This window comes from Clytia hemisphaerica, unplaced genomic scaffold, assembly GCF_902728285.1.
Source record: "Clytia hemisphaerica strain Z4C2 unplaced genomic scaffold, Clytia hemisphaerica genome assembly, whole genome shotgun sequence".
In the NCBI taxonomy this organism is placed as follows: domain Eukaryota; kingdom Metazoa; phylum Cnidaria; class Hydrozoa; order Leptothecata; family Clytiidae; genus Clytia; species Clytia hemisphaerica.
The window spans coordinates 1,907,231-1,921,879 of record NW_027104057.1 but is presented as its reverse complement, the minus strand read 5'-3'; the positions used below and the strand labels follow the sequence as shown (position 1 = coordinate 1,921,879).

Here is a 14,649-nt window from a genome sequence, read left to right as displayed (position 1 = left end):
CTTACCCCTTTGGAACGGAAATGGACCTACTCAACAGGGGGTATACGGAATTTTTCAGGAAAAGCCCAATAGAAACGAGTGGTCTAACATTTCTGATGAAAAAAAGAAAATTATTGTATTGCTTTAGCCAGGTTAGCACACAGCCTCATATAGATATAAATTGGCTTTGAGGTTGGTCTCGAATTAGGTTGGAAACATGGCGATGATGAAACGTCTTTTTTTAAATTCTATCGTGAAATCGAGAACATTGTAGGGACATTTTTAGGCACAAAACTAAAAAAGTTAACAACATCCGAAGGCTTTCAAATTGTTTAGATAATCCTATAAAAAAACGTGTAATTATGAATCCCGCATACACAGGGAAATCAAAACATTGAAAATTGAATTTTGCCCGCCCAAGGAAAATATCAACTATGTTCCTCTTACGTTAAGTAATTTTATGGAAAAGTTGTTGCTTTTTTTTTAGAGAAAATAACTTCAGACCCGAAAAGTTAACTAAATTGTTCATTTTTTGTTGACGCTCTCTAATTCGCTTTAGGATTTTTATCGAATAGTAGAGCGTATCGAATAGTACATCATGAAATTACAATTTTTTTCATAAATACGTAGGTGAGCGACCGGTTCTCTATCAGCGATGGTCGAACGTAAAAGTGCAACGTTTTGATGAATTGGCATCGAAAGCCGAGGAGCACATGTCCAAATATGATCCAGACGCCACTAGCTATCTATTTGATTTTTATCTGATGCCGAGCATCGGGAAAAGTAATTTTATCGTACGAATGAAAGCTCTGTTTTCACCCGATGAAACTGGTGTCCATTCCTTTTGGTTCAAAGGTATAAATTTTCTTTCACCTTGCAATTACCGTGTGCGCTAAATAGAAGAATACATGTTGTTTATTGACACCTAATTATCGTGAATTTTTTTATCAGTTTTGATCATAAATCATAACTGACTAAACAGATTTGAAGTTTCGCATATCAAAATCTAAACTAAGCTTCCCTCTAACCAATGAAAAAGGAATGCAACATTTATTTGCTTTCTTAAAAACCAATAAGATCTCAAAAACTTACATACTTTTAAACGGTAGTATTGTCTTTAAACCTTCCCTGGCAGTATGTATCAGTATTTAAAAATAAGTGACTTTGAAGAAGAGGATAAACCATGACTGGAACTTATCTGGCATCTGATGTAAAGATTTCCTCCCGACACGCTAAGGGAAAGAAAGTTTTCAAAATTCTGGAAGGTTTAATTTGCGTAATTTCGCTTGATCGGGTCACAGATTTTACAACGGGTCCAATGGAGGTGCTGTACGTCATTCATATCCGTTGGGAAATTAGCCCGCTCCATCCCACCATCGGGGCAGAACTACACATCCAATTATCGGGTCAGGGCGTTGCTTAGCATTCTAGCTCATTTTCTGAAAGATTGGCTTTCACCACTCCTGATATTGTACCATATTTATGCTTGTTGGGTCAAGGGCTATCGTTTGCCATACTTAGATTATCTAAAAAGCTTTTACATCACAAGGTAGTTCAAAAGTTTGGCTAATTTCAGCCCCGGGGGGGGGGCTCTCATATGATCTGACCTAAGTCATGTGCCGCGCTTAAGGGTGGGGTTTTTCAGCATCCCAAAATGCACTGTAAGGGTGTGTTTCTGTGAAATTGCACTGCAAGGGTCGAATTTCAAAACAAAGTCAAAATAATTTTTAAAAAGAAAGGTTTTTACTTCTCGTTTGTTTGAAAAAATTTCTATTGTCTGATAATTACGGCTGACAAGAATAATTTTCTCAGTTTTTCTTTGAAACAGAAAATTTCCCAAGCTTCTTCTTTCACGCAGATTTACAGCTGAGAAATATAGTGCACTATAAGGGTTGGGTAAATGAAGAGAAAATGCACTGAAAGGGTTCCTTTTCAGCCATATTGAACTGCACTGTAAGGGTACGATTTTGAAAAGCAGATTTTACGCGGCACATACCGTCGTTTCGAAATCGAGTGCCCCCCCCCCGGGATTTCAGCTCATTTTGGCAAGCCTTAGCAACCTGGTTGCAGGTTGCTTATAAGAATAAAATGTGTATGCAGTCACGAGATAATTCAGTAAACCAACTGCGGCTTTCTTATCTCTGCATAGAACAACGATTTCAATTTTAAACGTACTTTTGGGTAGATAACGGTAAGTACGGTAGATTCATTCCCCCACTTTATATATTTACGTTGTACTATTTCTAAATTTCACGATAAAATCCGGGACGAGATATTTGATTTGGTTTGGTCGTTAACCAGTTTTTTGTTACTTTTTCTAAAGAACGCGTGATTTTTATTACTTCAAATGACAAGTTATCAAAATATCTTATAAAAACTCCATCTCATCTTCAAAATCCTAATTCAATCCCTGGCATTGGATAATTTTTATCGTTATTATGATGGTTTTAACGCAGCTCCATTTGTCTCGACATTGCTCCTAGGTGACGATCTGGCGATACTTTACATTGGAGAAGATTCAGACAATATGTCACTTGTAGCGACCATGGAATCATCCATTACTACGTTTGAGTCGTAAGTGAAGCCATCAAAATATTCTTTTTGTGTAAACCAACGTGAAATGATTTCGGCAAAAGATGAACAATGTTTATGTTTATAAAATAAGTTTGAACTGTGAAATGATCTCCTAGTTGGACATAAGGGGCTTTCAACATACAACAGGGTAAGGTACCAGATCTCCGTGTTTGTCGGTCAAATTTCACATTTTAAACCACCCGATTAATTTTCGCGCGCCTTTATAATTCGCGCAAAACACGTGCGCAAAAATTGTAGGCACGCGAAAAAGGCGTTCAAAGAGTGGGCGAATCAACAAAATGCGTCAAAACCTCATCTTCTTCTATTTTTAAGAAGAGAGTCCTCTAATTAAGCTGTCAGCGCCACAATCCAGGGATTACCAGTTGGAATGAATAACTGCTATTCTCCAAGCTCCACTTAGTTCCTAGAGCCCTGAGACTATTTAAAAGTCCTAGATTCTATCTTCCATTTCATTTACAGACGAAACAGTGGAGAAATACACCTTGTGAAGGACAAAATGTATTATATGGAAGTCATTTATCACAATGGTTCTGGAGACTCGTGGTTGATGTTTGATATGAAAAGACCTGGCGACGAGGACCGCATACCCGTGTCCCTCGACTACCTTTATCGAGGTGTGTTTGATTTATTAGATTTAACGGATAGCTCTGAAATTCAAATTCTAAGGTCACTTAGACCATGCTCGCACGTAACGGTTCCGTTTCAGTCTGAAACGAAATGAAGGCATTCTATTGGTCAGAAGTCACGCAAAACTTGAATTTAACGATTTAACCAATAGAATGGCTTAATTTCACTTTGGAGCAGAACGGAACCGTACGTGTGAATGTAGTCTTAATTTCGCGGATGAAACCAATTGGAGATTCAGCCTATGAAGTTCAGTCAACTCTCTCTACTTCGAGCCTTTATTACTAGCCTCCTTATTACTCGAATTAATGAGACGCAACTGTATCGCAAGCTTCACTTTTTCTTTTTTATATAAATAAATTCGACGCTCAACACCTAGTGTTTTGAGCAGTCTGGTGACAACAGCAGTCTATGCTCGCTTACCCGAGCCGCACTGATGAGACCTGAGAAGGACGAAACACTAGTCTGCGGATAGATACAAAAAAAATTCAAACATCATCAAGGCTGGCCAAAAAGATCGGTTTGGCATAGCATGTTTAAAGACATTTAAGACACAAACGAATTTATGAAGATAATGCTAAATGCGTATAATATTCCAAATATTCAAGATTATGGTTTGGGCCAGTATGTTCCAAATATAGTCGGTTAGATTAATGAACAATCTAAAAACTACAAAGTATTTCTATTTCCTCTTTCTTTTACAGTCGAATGAAAGAATCAAAGAAGAACAAACCCACGTAGAATATTGATGCCCATCAATATAAAGATCTAAACCTCAGAGGTTAATGACATGGCACATGGCACGACGTCGAAAAAATCGCTGGCAAAAGTATCATCAAGTTACCTTATTACACGAATATTACTAAAGTGCTAGCAAGGGGTATTTCGGGTCCCATATCTTCCGAAGGACTTTTCCGTTTGCCTTGAAATTTCACAACTTTCTTAACCTAAGGTTGAACTACCACTGGTGTAAAAATGAACGTTAAAGCATAAGTAGAAAAAAAACTCAATTTTTGCAATCGCAAATTTAACCGCTAAAAATCGCGAATTTTTTAGCCAAAAATACATTCAAATATAGCGCTTTTGATTCTTTAAAACAAGCAAATAGATTTTACGCAATTATATTTGACTATCAAAAGTTACAGGCATTCTTGTTTCCACTTCCAATTATATCTGGATAGACTTAAGTATTCAACGGCCTTGAAATTAACACACCAAGAAATTAACACGAATTTTAATTGCTTTTTCAAGGACACAATGCTGGACAAAAGGTTTGTAGACTTCTGCAATATTTGCAAAATACTTCAATAGCAATCAAAAACAAGTTCCCAAGAGGCTCTGGGTGCTTTCCAAACCTATCCAAGTCTTTGAAAGTCACCCACTGCAGTCTAACCGCAAGGGCAAACCACAAGGGCTTGATTAACTGGCTTACACCAGTATCAAAACGCTGATTTTTTGCTTGTGTTTCCCTCAAAAGCAATTCAAAAGCAATGCAACGACTTCAAAAGTGTTTTTCTCAACTTCCATCCCCTTTCAGACACATTGAATAGTCATTTTGCTCTATTTCTCATCATTTTTCACTGAAATTTTATTTGTCTACAACCTTTTGTCCGGCATTGCACCACGGCTGATATTAATTAAAGAGGTTTTAATTAACACGAAATTTCTTAATTCGTGTTAATTACATGTCTACTTATTTTCGTATAATAAGGTATATCAATCTACAGTGGTCAAAGGTGGATTCTACACAACAAAGGAGCACATGTCATGTTAATTAAAATTTTTGTGAACTATGAAGATTTTCGAGACGAGAAATTGTATCAAATGTGCTCAACTATAACATTACGTGTACTAAATCTAATCGTCTATTTTCGAAAATGACTTTTTAAATATGTGAAAAAAATATCGTTGGTAAACCTAAACAGAAACTCTCAGAGCGAATCTCAGAGAAACTCTCAAAGACCATATTTTCATCAACGATAATACCAACAATAGCTAATAAAGTCGTAAAAACCTCCCTTAATAAAGTGGAAGAAAAATAGTTTTGATTGAAATTCAAGAAGTATCTGTCACTTTTAAATGTCTTTTTAAACGTAATTTGTATTCTGTGATCGGCGAAAGTTTATGTCGTAAATAATTTTATACCGTGTAATTTTTATTAGGTTTGCTGGATGAATGCTTTCACTTTGATTGTTTTAAACCAAGTTCTTTTTCGGAGAAGCTTAATTTTTTTTGGTTTGTGGATGAAAAAGTAATAACAAAGATACCTCTCGTTTTATCAGCATCTTTCATTAGCTGTTGTCTTGCGTCCCGTTCTTCCTGAAAAAATATCAAAAAGAAGATGTGAGATAGTGAAAAGTAATAATAACCTAGAACGGAGTAGTTTATAATCCTGTGTAGTATAGCAATAAGTAATAGTTATCGGACAGTTGCGAGTACAATATGAGAAATATTTTACGAGTTCCGAGATTTTTCCGTACAATATTTTCCGAGCCTTTAGGCGAGGAAAATATACGGAAAATCCGGAACGAGTGAAATATTTCCATATTGTACGAGCAGATGTCTGATAACTGGTTTATCGGTGACCCAAAAAATGCACTTTTTGTGTTGGAGGACACTTTTGTAGCAAAGTGACGCTAGATTGCTTCTACCGCTACAATGCAACAACATCTTTTCGTCAATTTATATTTTTACATGTAAAATACAAGATATATTGTACTCTTTTTAACCAATCAGATTGCAGATATTTTTTGGATCGCCGATAAGAGATCATATCATATCAATTTGTATAAATAAATATTTGTTCCTTTCATTATTAATTTCGCATAGCGAAAGTATTACGATAGTCTTTCTATGTATGTATGTATGTATCGAGAATTTTTTTGGGGCGCAAATTATGGCGTGGGCGTTTGGCTGCGGGCGTACTACGGCCAATATTCTAAAGGTGGACTCACTCACAAAGATAAAAAAGTGATAAAAAAAAACAGGGCTTTTCTAAATAAATAAAATACGCTAGTGCAAGAAGTGTAACCAAGTGTAGCCTTTGTAAACATTCATCGTGAATACTTTTTAATGGCTGCTTGATTGCACAGTTGCACATACTTTTGAAACTTGGAAACTTGCTGCTGCTGTATAAATTTTTATCATGTTTTCTGGTCTTTTGTAGAGTGTTTACTACTAAGTATTTTATGTTTGTGTAGTTAGTGAATGCACCAATAAATTGATCATGCTCAGTAAGTAGTACAAAAAGAGTTAATTTTCCACAACAACAACATCATTATACCCTCCCCTTTCTTCTCTTTTTCACCAAAACTACAAACAGCACAGGTATGATCTTTTTTTCCTTTTTTCAACAGATAGTTATGTGTTAATAGTGAAACCAGTTGTGACAAACAGTCAGTTTTAGCAAGTATTTCTTAGAGATCATGTCAATTGAAATTCAGCAATCATTTTTGTATAATCGAAACGACCCTGCCTAGACACTGCCGTACATTATTGTACGGTGGGTACAGTGGGTGTACAGCAGATTTAAAATTAACCTATTTCCATCGCCGTACAAAGGACATTTAGATCCAGCCCCACCGTACACCACAGCACAATGTACAGCGGTCGTCAGCGGTCCCTCGTCAATGATGACAGTTTTCTATCCGATGAAGTTTGATTGGTGTTCGAGGAGTTTGGTTAGGAAAAGTTCCAGGTTCCAGCTTTTCCTCCCCGATGGGATGATAGATATTGGCTCTTTAAGCTTTAGCGTGGGCGTCTGCTAATAAGCCGTTGGAATGTAAAAAGAATGGACAACAAGGTAATAAATCAAACTAATCGAGCTTAAATCAAACTTCACCGATCTTGATACACCTTTTGCTAATTAGGAATTTCATTTTGAATCATGGTACCATTGTTTGTATAAGATTCCCATTTCCGCACTAAGATTCTTGTTACTTTTCTGGAATCTTTCCCCTATATTTTTCACGGGATAAACGGCAAGAGATTGGGGAGGGTTTGTTTAATGAGATGCAGTTTAAAGCAGTTATAAAGGAGTCAAAGTTTAATCTCAAGGAGGATCATTTCTTTTGGCTAGTTGGCTAGTTTTTACCCTGCCATTTTCTAGTCCAGAAGCTGGAGCTCAACTACTCAACTGCTTTTTGCGTTTAATGGGCTCTTCCAGAAAATGTCCGTACATGGGGGTGGAGGATATAGTGTCCGGAGGGGGGAAGGGGTAGTGAACAATCTCCCACAATCTACAAAATTTGCCTTGTCCTGGGGGGGGGGTAAACTTGCTCTCGATGGGGTCAACTGATGCTTGTCCGGGGGCGGGGGGGGGGTTAGACCTGCTGTCCGAGGGATCAAAAGTCATCAATCAAAAGTCACAATGTCAAAGGGGGGGGGGGGTAAATTTCCAAAAAATGTTGTATCCTTCACCCCCCCCATATTCAAATTTTTTTCTGGAAAAGTCCAATGATTTTGATGGTGGTGGGCCATCATTCATATCAGAAAGCGAAGATAGTATACAACAGATTTTTCTGACTAGCCATTTTTCTCAATTTTAGATAAGTTTATATAAACTTTGCGCAAGTGAAAGAAGTCTTTATCACAAGTTCCTTCAAAACACAAAATGAGGTTTCTGGCATCAAAGAATGAAAAGTTCATTTTTTCTTCTTCATTTTCAAAAAAATTTAAAATTATTTTTCTCAAGTATATTGCAGTTCTCTGAATTATTCTGAATTGAAAGATTTTGTTTACGCTTTATAGAATGGAATTCTTTAGTCGCATTATTTAAGGAATCTTTTTTTAATGGATTGAGATTTTTCATAAAAAAACAGGGTATCTATGACCTGTGTGTACAATACATTCTCTATATTTTGTGTAACTCTTCATTCAAAATGCATAATGCTGCAGGAGTCACGTTTCACGCGTCTTCATCGTTGATGTTCAAGTATTATGCGAAATTTTCGACTTTAAGTCGTCTTGTTTTTTACTTATTTTCCACTTAATCAATCGACTAGCATGCTAGAAGATTTTCGAATGATAATTCAATGACAGTACTATTCTGTTTGAAAGACTAGATTAATGATTGGCGCTTGATTTTGGTACGATTATTTTGCTTTATCCAATTAGCGGCTCAAAAGCTCACATTTAATATCCATCCTAAATTTGAATGAAATAGATCAAACGGGTGCGCCAACATTGAGTTTCTCTTACAAAGCCATGTTAATCAGAACTGCACGGAGACGAAACGAAAGAATAATGTGAATAAAATTGAAGCTAAGGAAAGAATGATGTAGAAAAAATAAAGATAAATAAAAACCTGAAGTTTTTGCCGCTGAGCTTCAACTTGCTCTTGTCGCTTTTTAAGGGCCTCCGCAGCTCTTTCCTCTTTGGTTAAGAACTTTGGCTAAAAAGAAAATTCAATATAACATAGACTGCATTTTAAATAAATGAAATACCGCTCAATACCGATCGATCAATTTTGTCGTTTTAGCGTACACATTTCTACTTGGTAAAGAAGCTACCACTTTTTACCTTTTCGAGTGCTTTCTTTTCTTCTTCACGTTTCATAATCATTTCTTCTAATGATAATGGCTAGTAGAAAAGAACAATAAAAAGAAATCAACGACATAAAAAAACAAAAAAACAATTAGTACTAAAATTTGTACCTCAATGTACTAATTCATGACTTAATAGCCCGGGGGGGGGGGGGGTGGGGGGGGGGGGTTGGGGTGGGGTACTTAGGCAAAAATAGGTGCTGGGTATGTGCGGACGGTAAGGGTCGGGTTTTTCACCTTTCAAAGTCTCTCTAAGGGTTACAAAAATCAGGAAATTTCAAAGTAGTCTCTCTAAGGGTGGGAAAAATCGCGATTTTTAGAAAAAAAATTTGATTTTGAGAGAAAAAATTACAAAAAAGTCTCACTAAGGGTAGGAAATTTTTGAAAATCAGAGAAAATTGTTCGAAAAAGTCTCTCTAAGGGTCACTTTTTCACTAAAATTTGGTCTCTCTAAGGGTCGGTTTTCGGAGGTCCCGTCCGCACATACCCCTCATTCACCAACCCTAGTACCCTCCCCCCGGGCTTAATAGCAAGAGTAAGGCACCAGAAGAGCTGCGACTCGTGCACCCTTAGTTAGTATCCATCGAAAATATTCATTTGGTCAAAGATCACCAATTTCGGGTTATGTAATGTTTACGTGGAATGGCCGAGTACAGGGTTCAGACTAAATTTTAGGAAGGCAGGACAGCGTCCACTTGAGGACAAAAAAGGGCACTTTCTTTGTAGATTTTTAACAAAAAAGGCTTTTTATTACCATTTTTTTATCCTTATTCAAGAAGGGCAGCATCCAATGAACGGACGATGAAAAATTATTAAAAATTATCTATGGTTTACAAGTTTGCAAGTAATTTATACAAGAATTGATCGGGAAATAGTAGGTTATAAAGGTCACTTGAATAGCAGTAAGGAGGCAACACTTTTTTAATTGAAAGACCTCTTTCTACCTCTTTTTTGGTATTGGCAGTCCATTCTCCATCTTCTAGCTCTTCAGTGGCCAACTTATTCTCCAATAACCTGCATGAAGAAAAAATGGCAGATATATCTAACTGAAGTTTTTAAAATTACCCCCAAAACTAAGACAACACGTTTTGTTTGCTTCTTTTAAAAAAATCAAATAAAGGCCTGTATTGTACTCATGAGATCTTGTTTTGAATTCTACACTCTAACTGCATGCTTGCTAGAAAGCTCATCATTTTTGTAACCTTAAATCAGTGCTTCAAATGCTTGCGGATTATGGTTATGGACGGCTCCAAAATGTTCAAATGCTCCAAAATGTCAAGTTTCTCAAACCTGCAAATCACTGGTAGAAGTTTCAGTTTATTTGTACAGTCCTTTTTAAGAAAAATTACACTAGTTGACACTTACTTGCTCTTTTCTTTATTTCTAGAATCAGTGTCTTTGTCTTTGTCTCTTGATCTGCTTCTCGATCGTCTCGATCTTCTGTCTCGTCGGTCACGTGATCTCGACCGTGACCTGTGCCTGTCACGCTTTTTATCACGTGATGATTTCTCTTTGTATTTGTCACGATCTCTGTCTCTCTCCCTATCCCTAAAAAAGAAAGGGTAAAAATGTTGTCTGAGATCCAAATTTCATTTTCTTTCCTCTTCATTATAAGGTACCTAAGTAAACACCACAACCCTTAGGATATAATTCAACATATCATTATAACTTAAACTGAAATCTAGTTCGAGCGACATTTTTGATGAACCATACACAAATTTTCTATAAGCAAATTAAGTATGAAGGTCACGAAAAAACATCGAGTAAAACCTTGATTGTTTGAGGCATGTAAAGATTACCTTTATAATAATTACCGGGTGCAGCAGAAAAAACTTTGGACGTTTGGCGAGCCACTGAGGCCGAACAAAGTCTTGTTTAGACTCAAAACCACTTTTATTAGAAAGAGGACATGCTAACTTAAATTTTGCGGTATAACTTTTTAAGTTTGGTCAAGTAGTTGTCAAGTTATAAGCTTTTGAAGTCAAAATTCACTTTTCGAAAAGTATAAAAAACACGTAAAAAAAGGTGTATTAAATTTAAATGCAAATAATGAAAAAATAGCTCAGTATTTGACTTATTTAACGACTTTTACGACATAATTAATTGTTAAAATACTTTTAAAAGCAGTTTTCGTTTACAACATAGTCAGTTTTTAGTAAATAGTCAGTTTTTAGAAATATTTGAAAAAAATTCTTATCGAAAACGCTTAAAAATGCTTAATTTAATACCCTTTTATGACGTGTTTTTCACACTTTTCGAAAAGTGAATTTTAACTTCAAAAGCTTATAACTTGACAACTACTTGACCAAACTTAAAAAGTTATACCGCAAAATTTAAGTTAGCATGTCCTCTTTCTAATAAAAGTGGTTTTGAGTCTAAACAAGACTTTGTTCGGCCTCAGTGGCTCGCCAAACGTCCAAAGTTTTTTCTGCTGCACCCGGTATAATATTTATAATATTTATAATATAATTAAAATTATAATAATAATTATAATAATGAAAGCTTAAATATGTTGGACATTTTGAAAAAAATGGGGTGCAATTTTCAACCAATCAGAGGCTTTACTCGACCTTTTCCTCGTGATTTTCATATAGGAAATGTGTATTGGGTCGAAACCTTTCGTAAGGAGGATCCAATCTCAAAAATCTTAAGTATCAATAAATATACCTATCTCTTCTCTCATCACGACCACGATCCCGATCTCTATCATCCCTTTCATCTCGTCTACGATCAACTTCCGACATTTCTTCCAACTGATATTTCCTTGTTAGATTGTTATTTATGCAGTCAACATTTTTGAATTCAATATTTTTCTAATAAGATCAATGTTATTAGTTACCTAATAATGACAAAAGGTATAAAATCAAAATATTTTATAGATTGGGGAAAATGTTAAAAAATATTTAAAATGACCCCAGGATGGCCACAGCAAAGCATGTACAAAATAGCAGAATGGCATCAATGTAGAAAATTTATCAGAACCATTAATTTATGCTAACAATGCAATGAAATTTATTGGCAATAACAAAGAATCAGATAATAAAGAAGACAAAACAAAAAAAATCTTCAAAAGCGAGGAAAATATCAAATTATCTCTAAATTATTACCTAAATTCTGCAGAAAAATGGGAGAGTGGAAAGTTTTAACAGGGAAATAAAACTTTGTATAGACCTAAGTATCAGAGCGCTGTCTTGAGGCTTGCTCACAGCTTGATTCTTGACTGAATTAATTTGATCATGTCATAAAATAGGACTTTTCTTTCAAGGGAAACAACAAAGATAGTGGGAATCAAAAACACGATTCAAAAATAAATTATCTAGACGTATGTAACTTGAGTTCATCTAGGACAAAAACTTTACTAGAATGAAGACATCGCAATAATTGAAAGACAAAATCCAAACTGATCTCTGGTACTGTTGCTAATAGTGTCTGATCGATGTTCTTATCAACAAATAATTCAAAAGCAGCACTGATTTCAAAAACACTTTCCTCTGAGAGAATAACATCTTTAGCTCCATCTAAGAAATGTAACAGCTTTTTCCCATTCAAGTCCAATGAATACCGACTTGATCCAGTAAAATTCACCGTTGATTCCAAAATGACGTTATGTTCAAGTTTAATAACAACTAGCTCAGATTTATTTTCTCTATTCTTGATACAACTTGCTCTTCCAAGCACCTTTTTCACTACAGGCACATAAGCTAAGAGTTCACCGTAATCAAAAACGTTGATAGTGTTGCCAATAGGTTGGACAAAATCGATGAGTGATTGTACAAAGTCTCTTCTTTGAAAGTTACATAAATCAGCAAAAAATTTTAATTTATGCACCAACTTGACGAGTTCAGATTGGGATAAATTCAGCTTTTCTACTTCGTGTTGGAATTTGTACTTAGTCCTCTCCAAATCGTGACTTAAGAGAGGAAAAATTGTATCTGAATGCGACTCCACAGACAGCTTAGTCATACGATACAACTTCTCAGGCGTCAATTTATTTGTTTTCTTATTCAGCTGCAGGAATTGCGAAAGAGTTTTACAGATTTGTTGTAATGAAGATGCCTCTTTTGAAAACTCAACTGAGCTATAAAAAAAGAAAAAGTGGAGATAAAGTTCGAATAAGGATAGAATAACACCAAAAATCTCATACTTTTTTCTGGTGTTTAATTAGATATATTTCCAAACATTGCAGTAAGTATTTAAAAAAGATTTCTTTAAAATGAAGATTTTGTGAATAATGACGTTTTAGATCCGACAAAATTTTAAAATTAGATAAGTACCTTATTAAGGGAACTAATTTTTGTGGTAACTAATTTTTGCAGAAGTTATTTTTCCCAGGCGAGGGTACAAATACCACGGTTCTTTCATTTACCTTTTTTTAAGGATTTCTAGTAAAATTTGTATTTCGCAGAACTAATTTTTGCGGTAGACACCCAAAAATGCGAAAATTAGTTCGTGAAAATTAGTTCCTTGAAAATTAGTTACAGCGAAAGTTAGTTCCCTAAAGGTGTATATAGACAGTATAACTAATCTAATTATAACACCATGGTCAACACTTACTCTGTAGGTTTAGTGTAGAACCAATCAAACCGAGTGATGTCACACATGTAAAACTTTGTTTGGTCTGTCACCTCATCGTATATGATACCCATCACTACATCCTCCACGAAAGGCAATCTACGTAATTTTTGATCAGGATGTTTGCAATTGCATAGATAAATGAACTTTCCAGGTGACGGATTGAATGTGTACCAAAAATTAAAATCAATGTGGGAACTGTTACCAATTTTCACCAGATGTTCCAATCCATGTGTCTCGCATTTGAATGACCTTTTTAGAATCAATTCGACAGAACTTAATTTTAGGTCTTTCAGAACAATATCATCTTCCTTCAGTAAAGATTCCTTTGATATCCTGTTACAAACATCAATGGTCTGTAGAAAATACTTCAAAACCATGGACACATTATATTGGTATTTGAAATTGTAAGGGATATCATCCCTATCATGTCCATTACATACACAATCTACCAACTGGGATTTCAAATCTTCTTCAAGTACATCCCAATTCAAAATAGTTTTGTTCGCTTGGTGAAACCTTTTACATGTCAAGGAGAGATTTCTTCTACTGTCTAGATCAAGATGCTTAAATATTTCCAATATACTATACTCATCCAGTGATAATATTTCCATTACTTGAATGCTTCCCTTTGAATTTTAAATCAAAAATAATCAAATACCTACCATTAATGATTTAGTTTTAACACTACCATTGTAGGTATTTAATTGTTGACATGTAAGGTTGTTAACTTTCTACCTTCTAGCTTTATATCTTTATATCAAACTAAAATAAAATCTGTTAAAACTGAAAATATATATAAAAGGGGTCAAGTCTGTGACACCATTTATGGAACTAAAACAAGCCTAAAAAATATACATATATTTTTGAAACTTTTTTGAGGACACAATATTAATCAAGCTCCAGATTGTTATGACCATAGGCAAAAAACTGTTGAAGTAACCGTACTTGGTAGGTACAGTATCAAATTATTTGAAGCGCCCATTGTAAATTTTACCAAAATATTCTTGATATAAGGTTAACAATAATAAATCAGTGTGCAGTTTTTTCTTGCACACTGTATGAAGCTCTGGTCCTGATCATTGAGCACTCTTTGATGGAATCATCTATTAACAGACGTATTTTGAGCTTAGACAGACAAAGCATCTTGACGTCACATAGAACAAAAGAAAACAGCAAAAGAACAAAGGAATTACCCATAGCCACCATTTTGCAACCATGGGGAATCGCTGTTTTATGGAAATGGGAATCCTCATATCCAGACGGTATCAATCGAACAACTTCAAACAAAAATCGTAATCGAACAAAAATCGCAATCAAACCAATCTAACATAAT

At 35.2% G+C, this 14,649-nt stretch overlaps 2 protein-coding genes across 2 annotated transcripts in view; both read right to left on the bottom strand.

Moving 5' to 3' along the window:
* Positions 1–11,586, bottom strand: part of LOC136812343 (probable ATP-dependent RNA helicase DDX23) — a 32,452-nt gene extending 20,866 nt beyond the window's left edge. Inside the window, exons 1-6 of the mRNA XM_067068838.1 lie at positions 11,409–11,586; positions 10,107–10,289; positions 9,686–9,755; positions 8,719–8,778; positions 8,504–8,590; positions 5,466–5,517 (exon numbers count right to left, since the gene is read on the bottom strand). Coding sequence (XP_066924939.1) covers positions 5,466–5,517; positions 8,504–8,590; positions 8,719–8,778; positions 9,686–9,755; positions 10,107–10,289; positions 11,409–11,485 — 529 coding nt within the window. The 5' untranslated portion in view covers positions 11,486–11,586. The remainder of the gene's footprint in view (positions 1–5,465; positions 5,518–8,503; positions 8,591–8,718; positions 8,779–9,685; positions 9,756–10,106; positions 10,290–11,408) is intronic.
* Positions 11,587–11,935: 349 nt separating this feature from the next.
* On the bottom strand, positions 11,936–14,092 carry LOC136812342 (uncharacterized). The gene is made up of 2 exons (XM_067068837.1): positions 13,296–14,092; positions 11,936–12,819 (listed from the first exon to the last, which is right to left on the bottom strand). Exons 1-2 carry the CDS (start codon positions 13,925–13,927, stop codon positions 12,054–12,056), a joined length of 1,398 nt encoding a protein of 465 aa, XP_066924938.1. The 5' UTR covers positions 13,928–14,092; the 3' UTR covers positions 11,936–12,053.
* Positions 14,093–14,649: the final 557 nt, after the last annotated feature.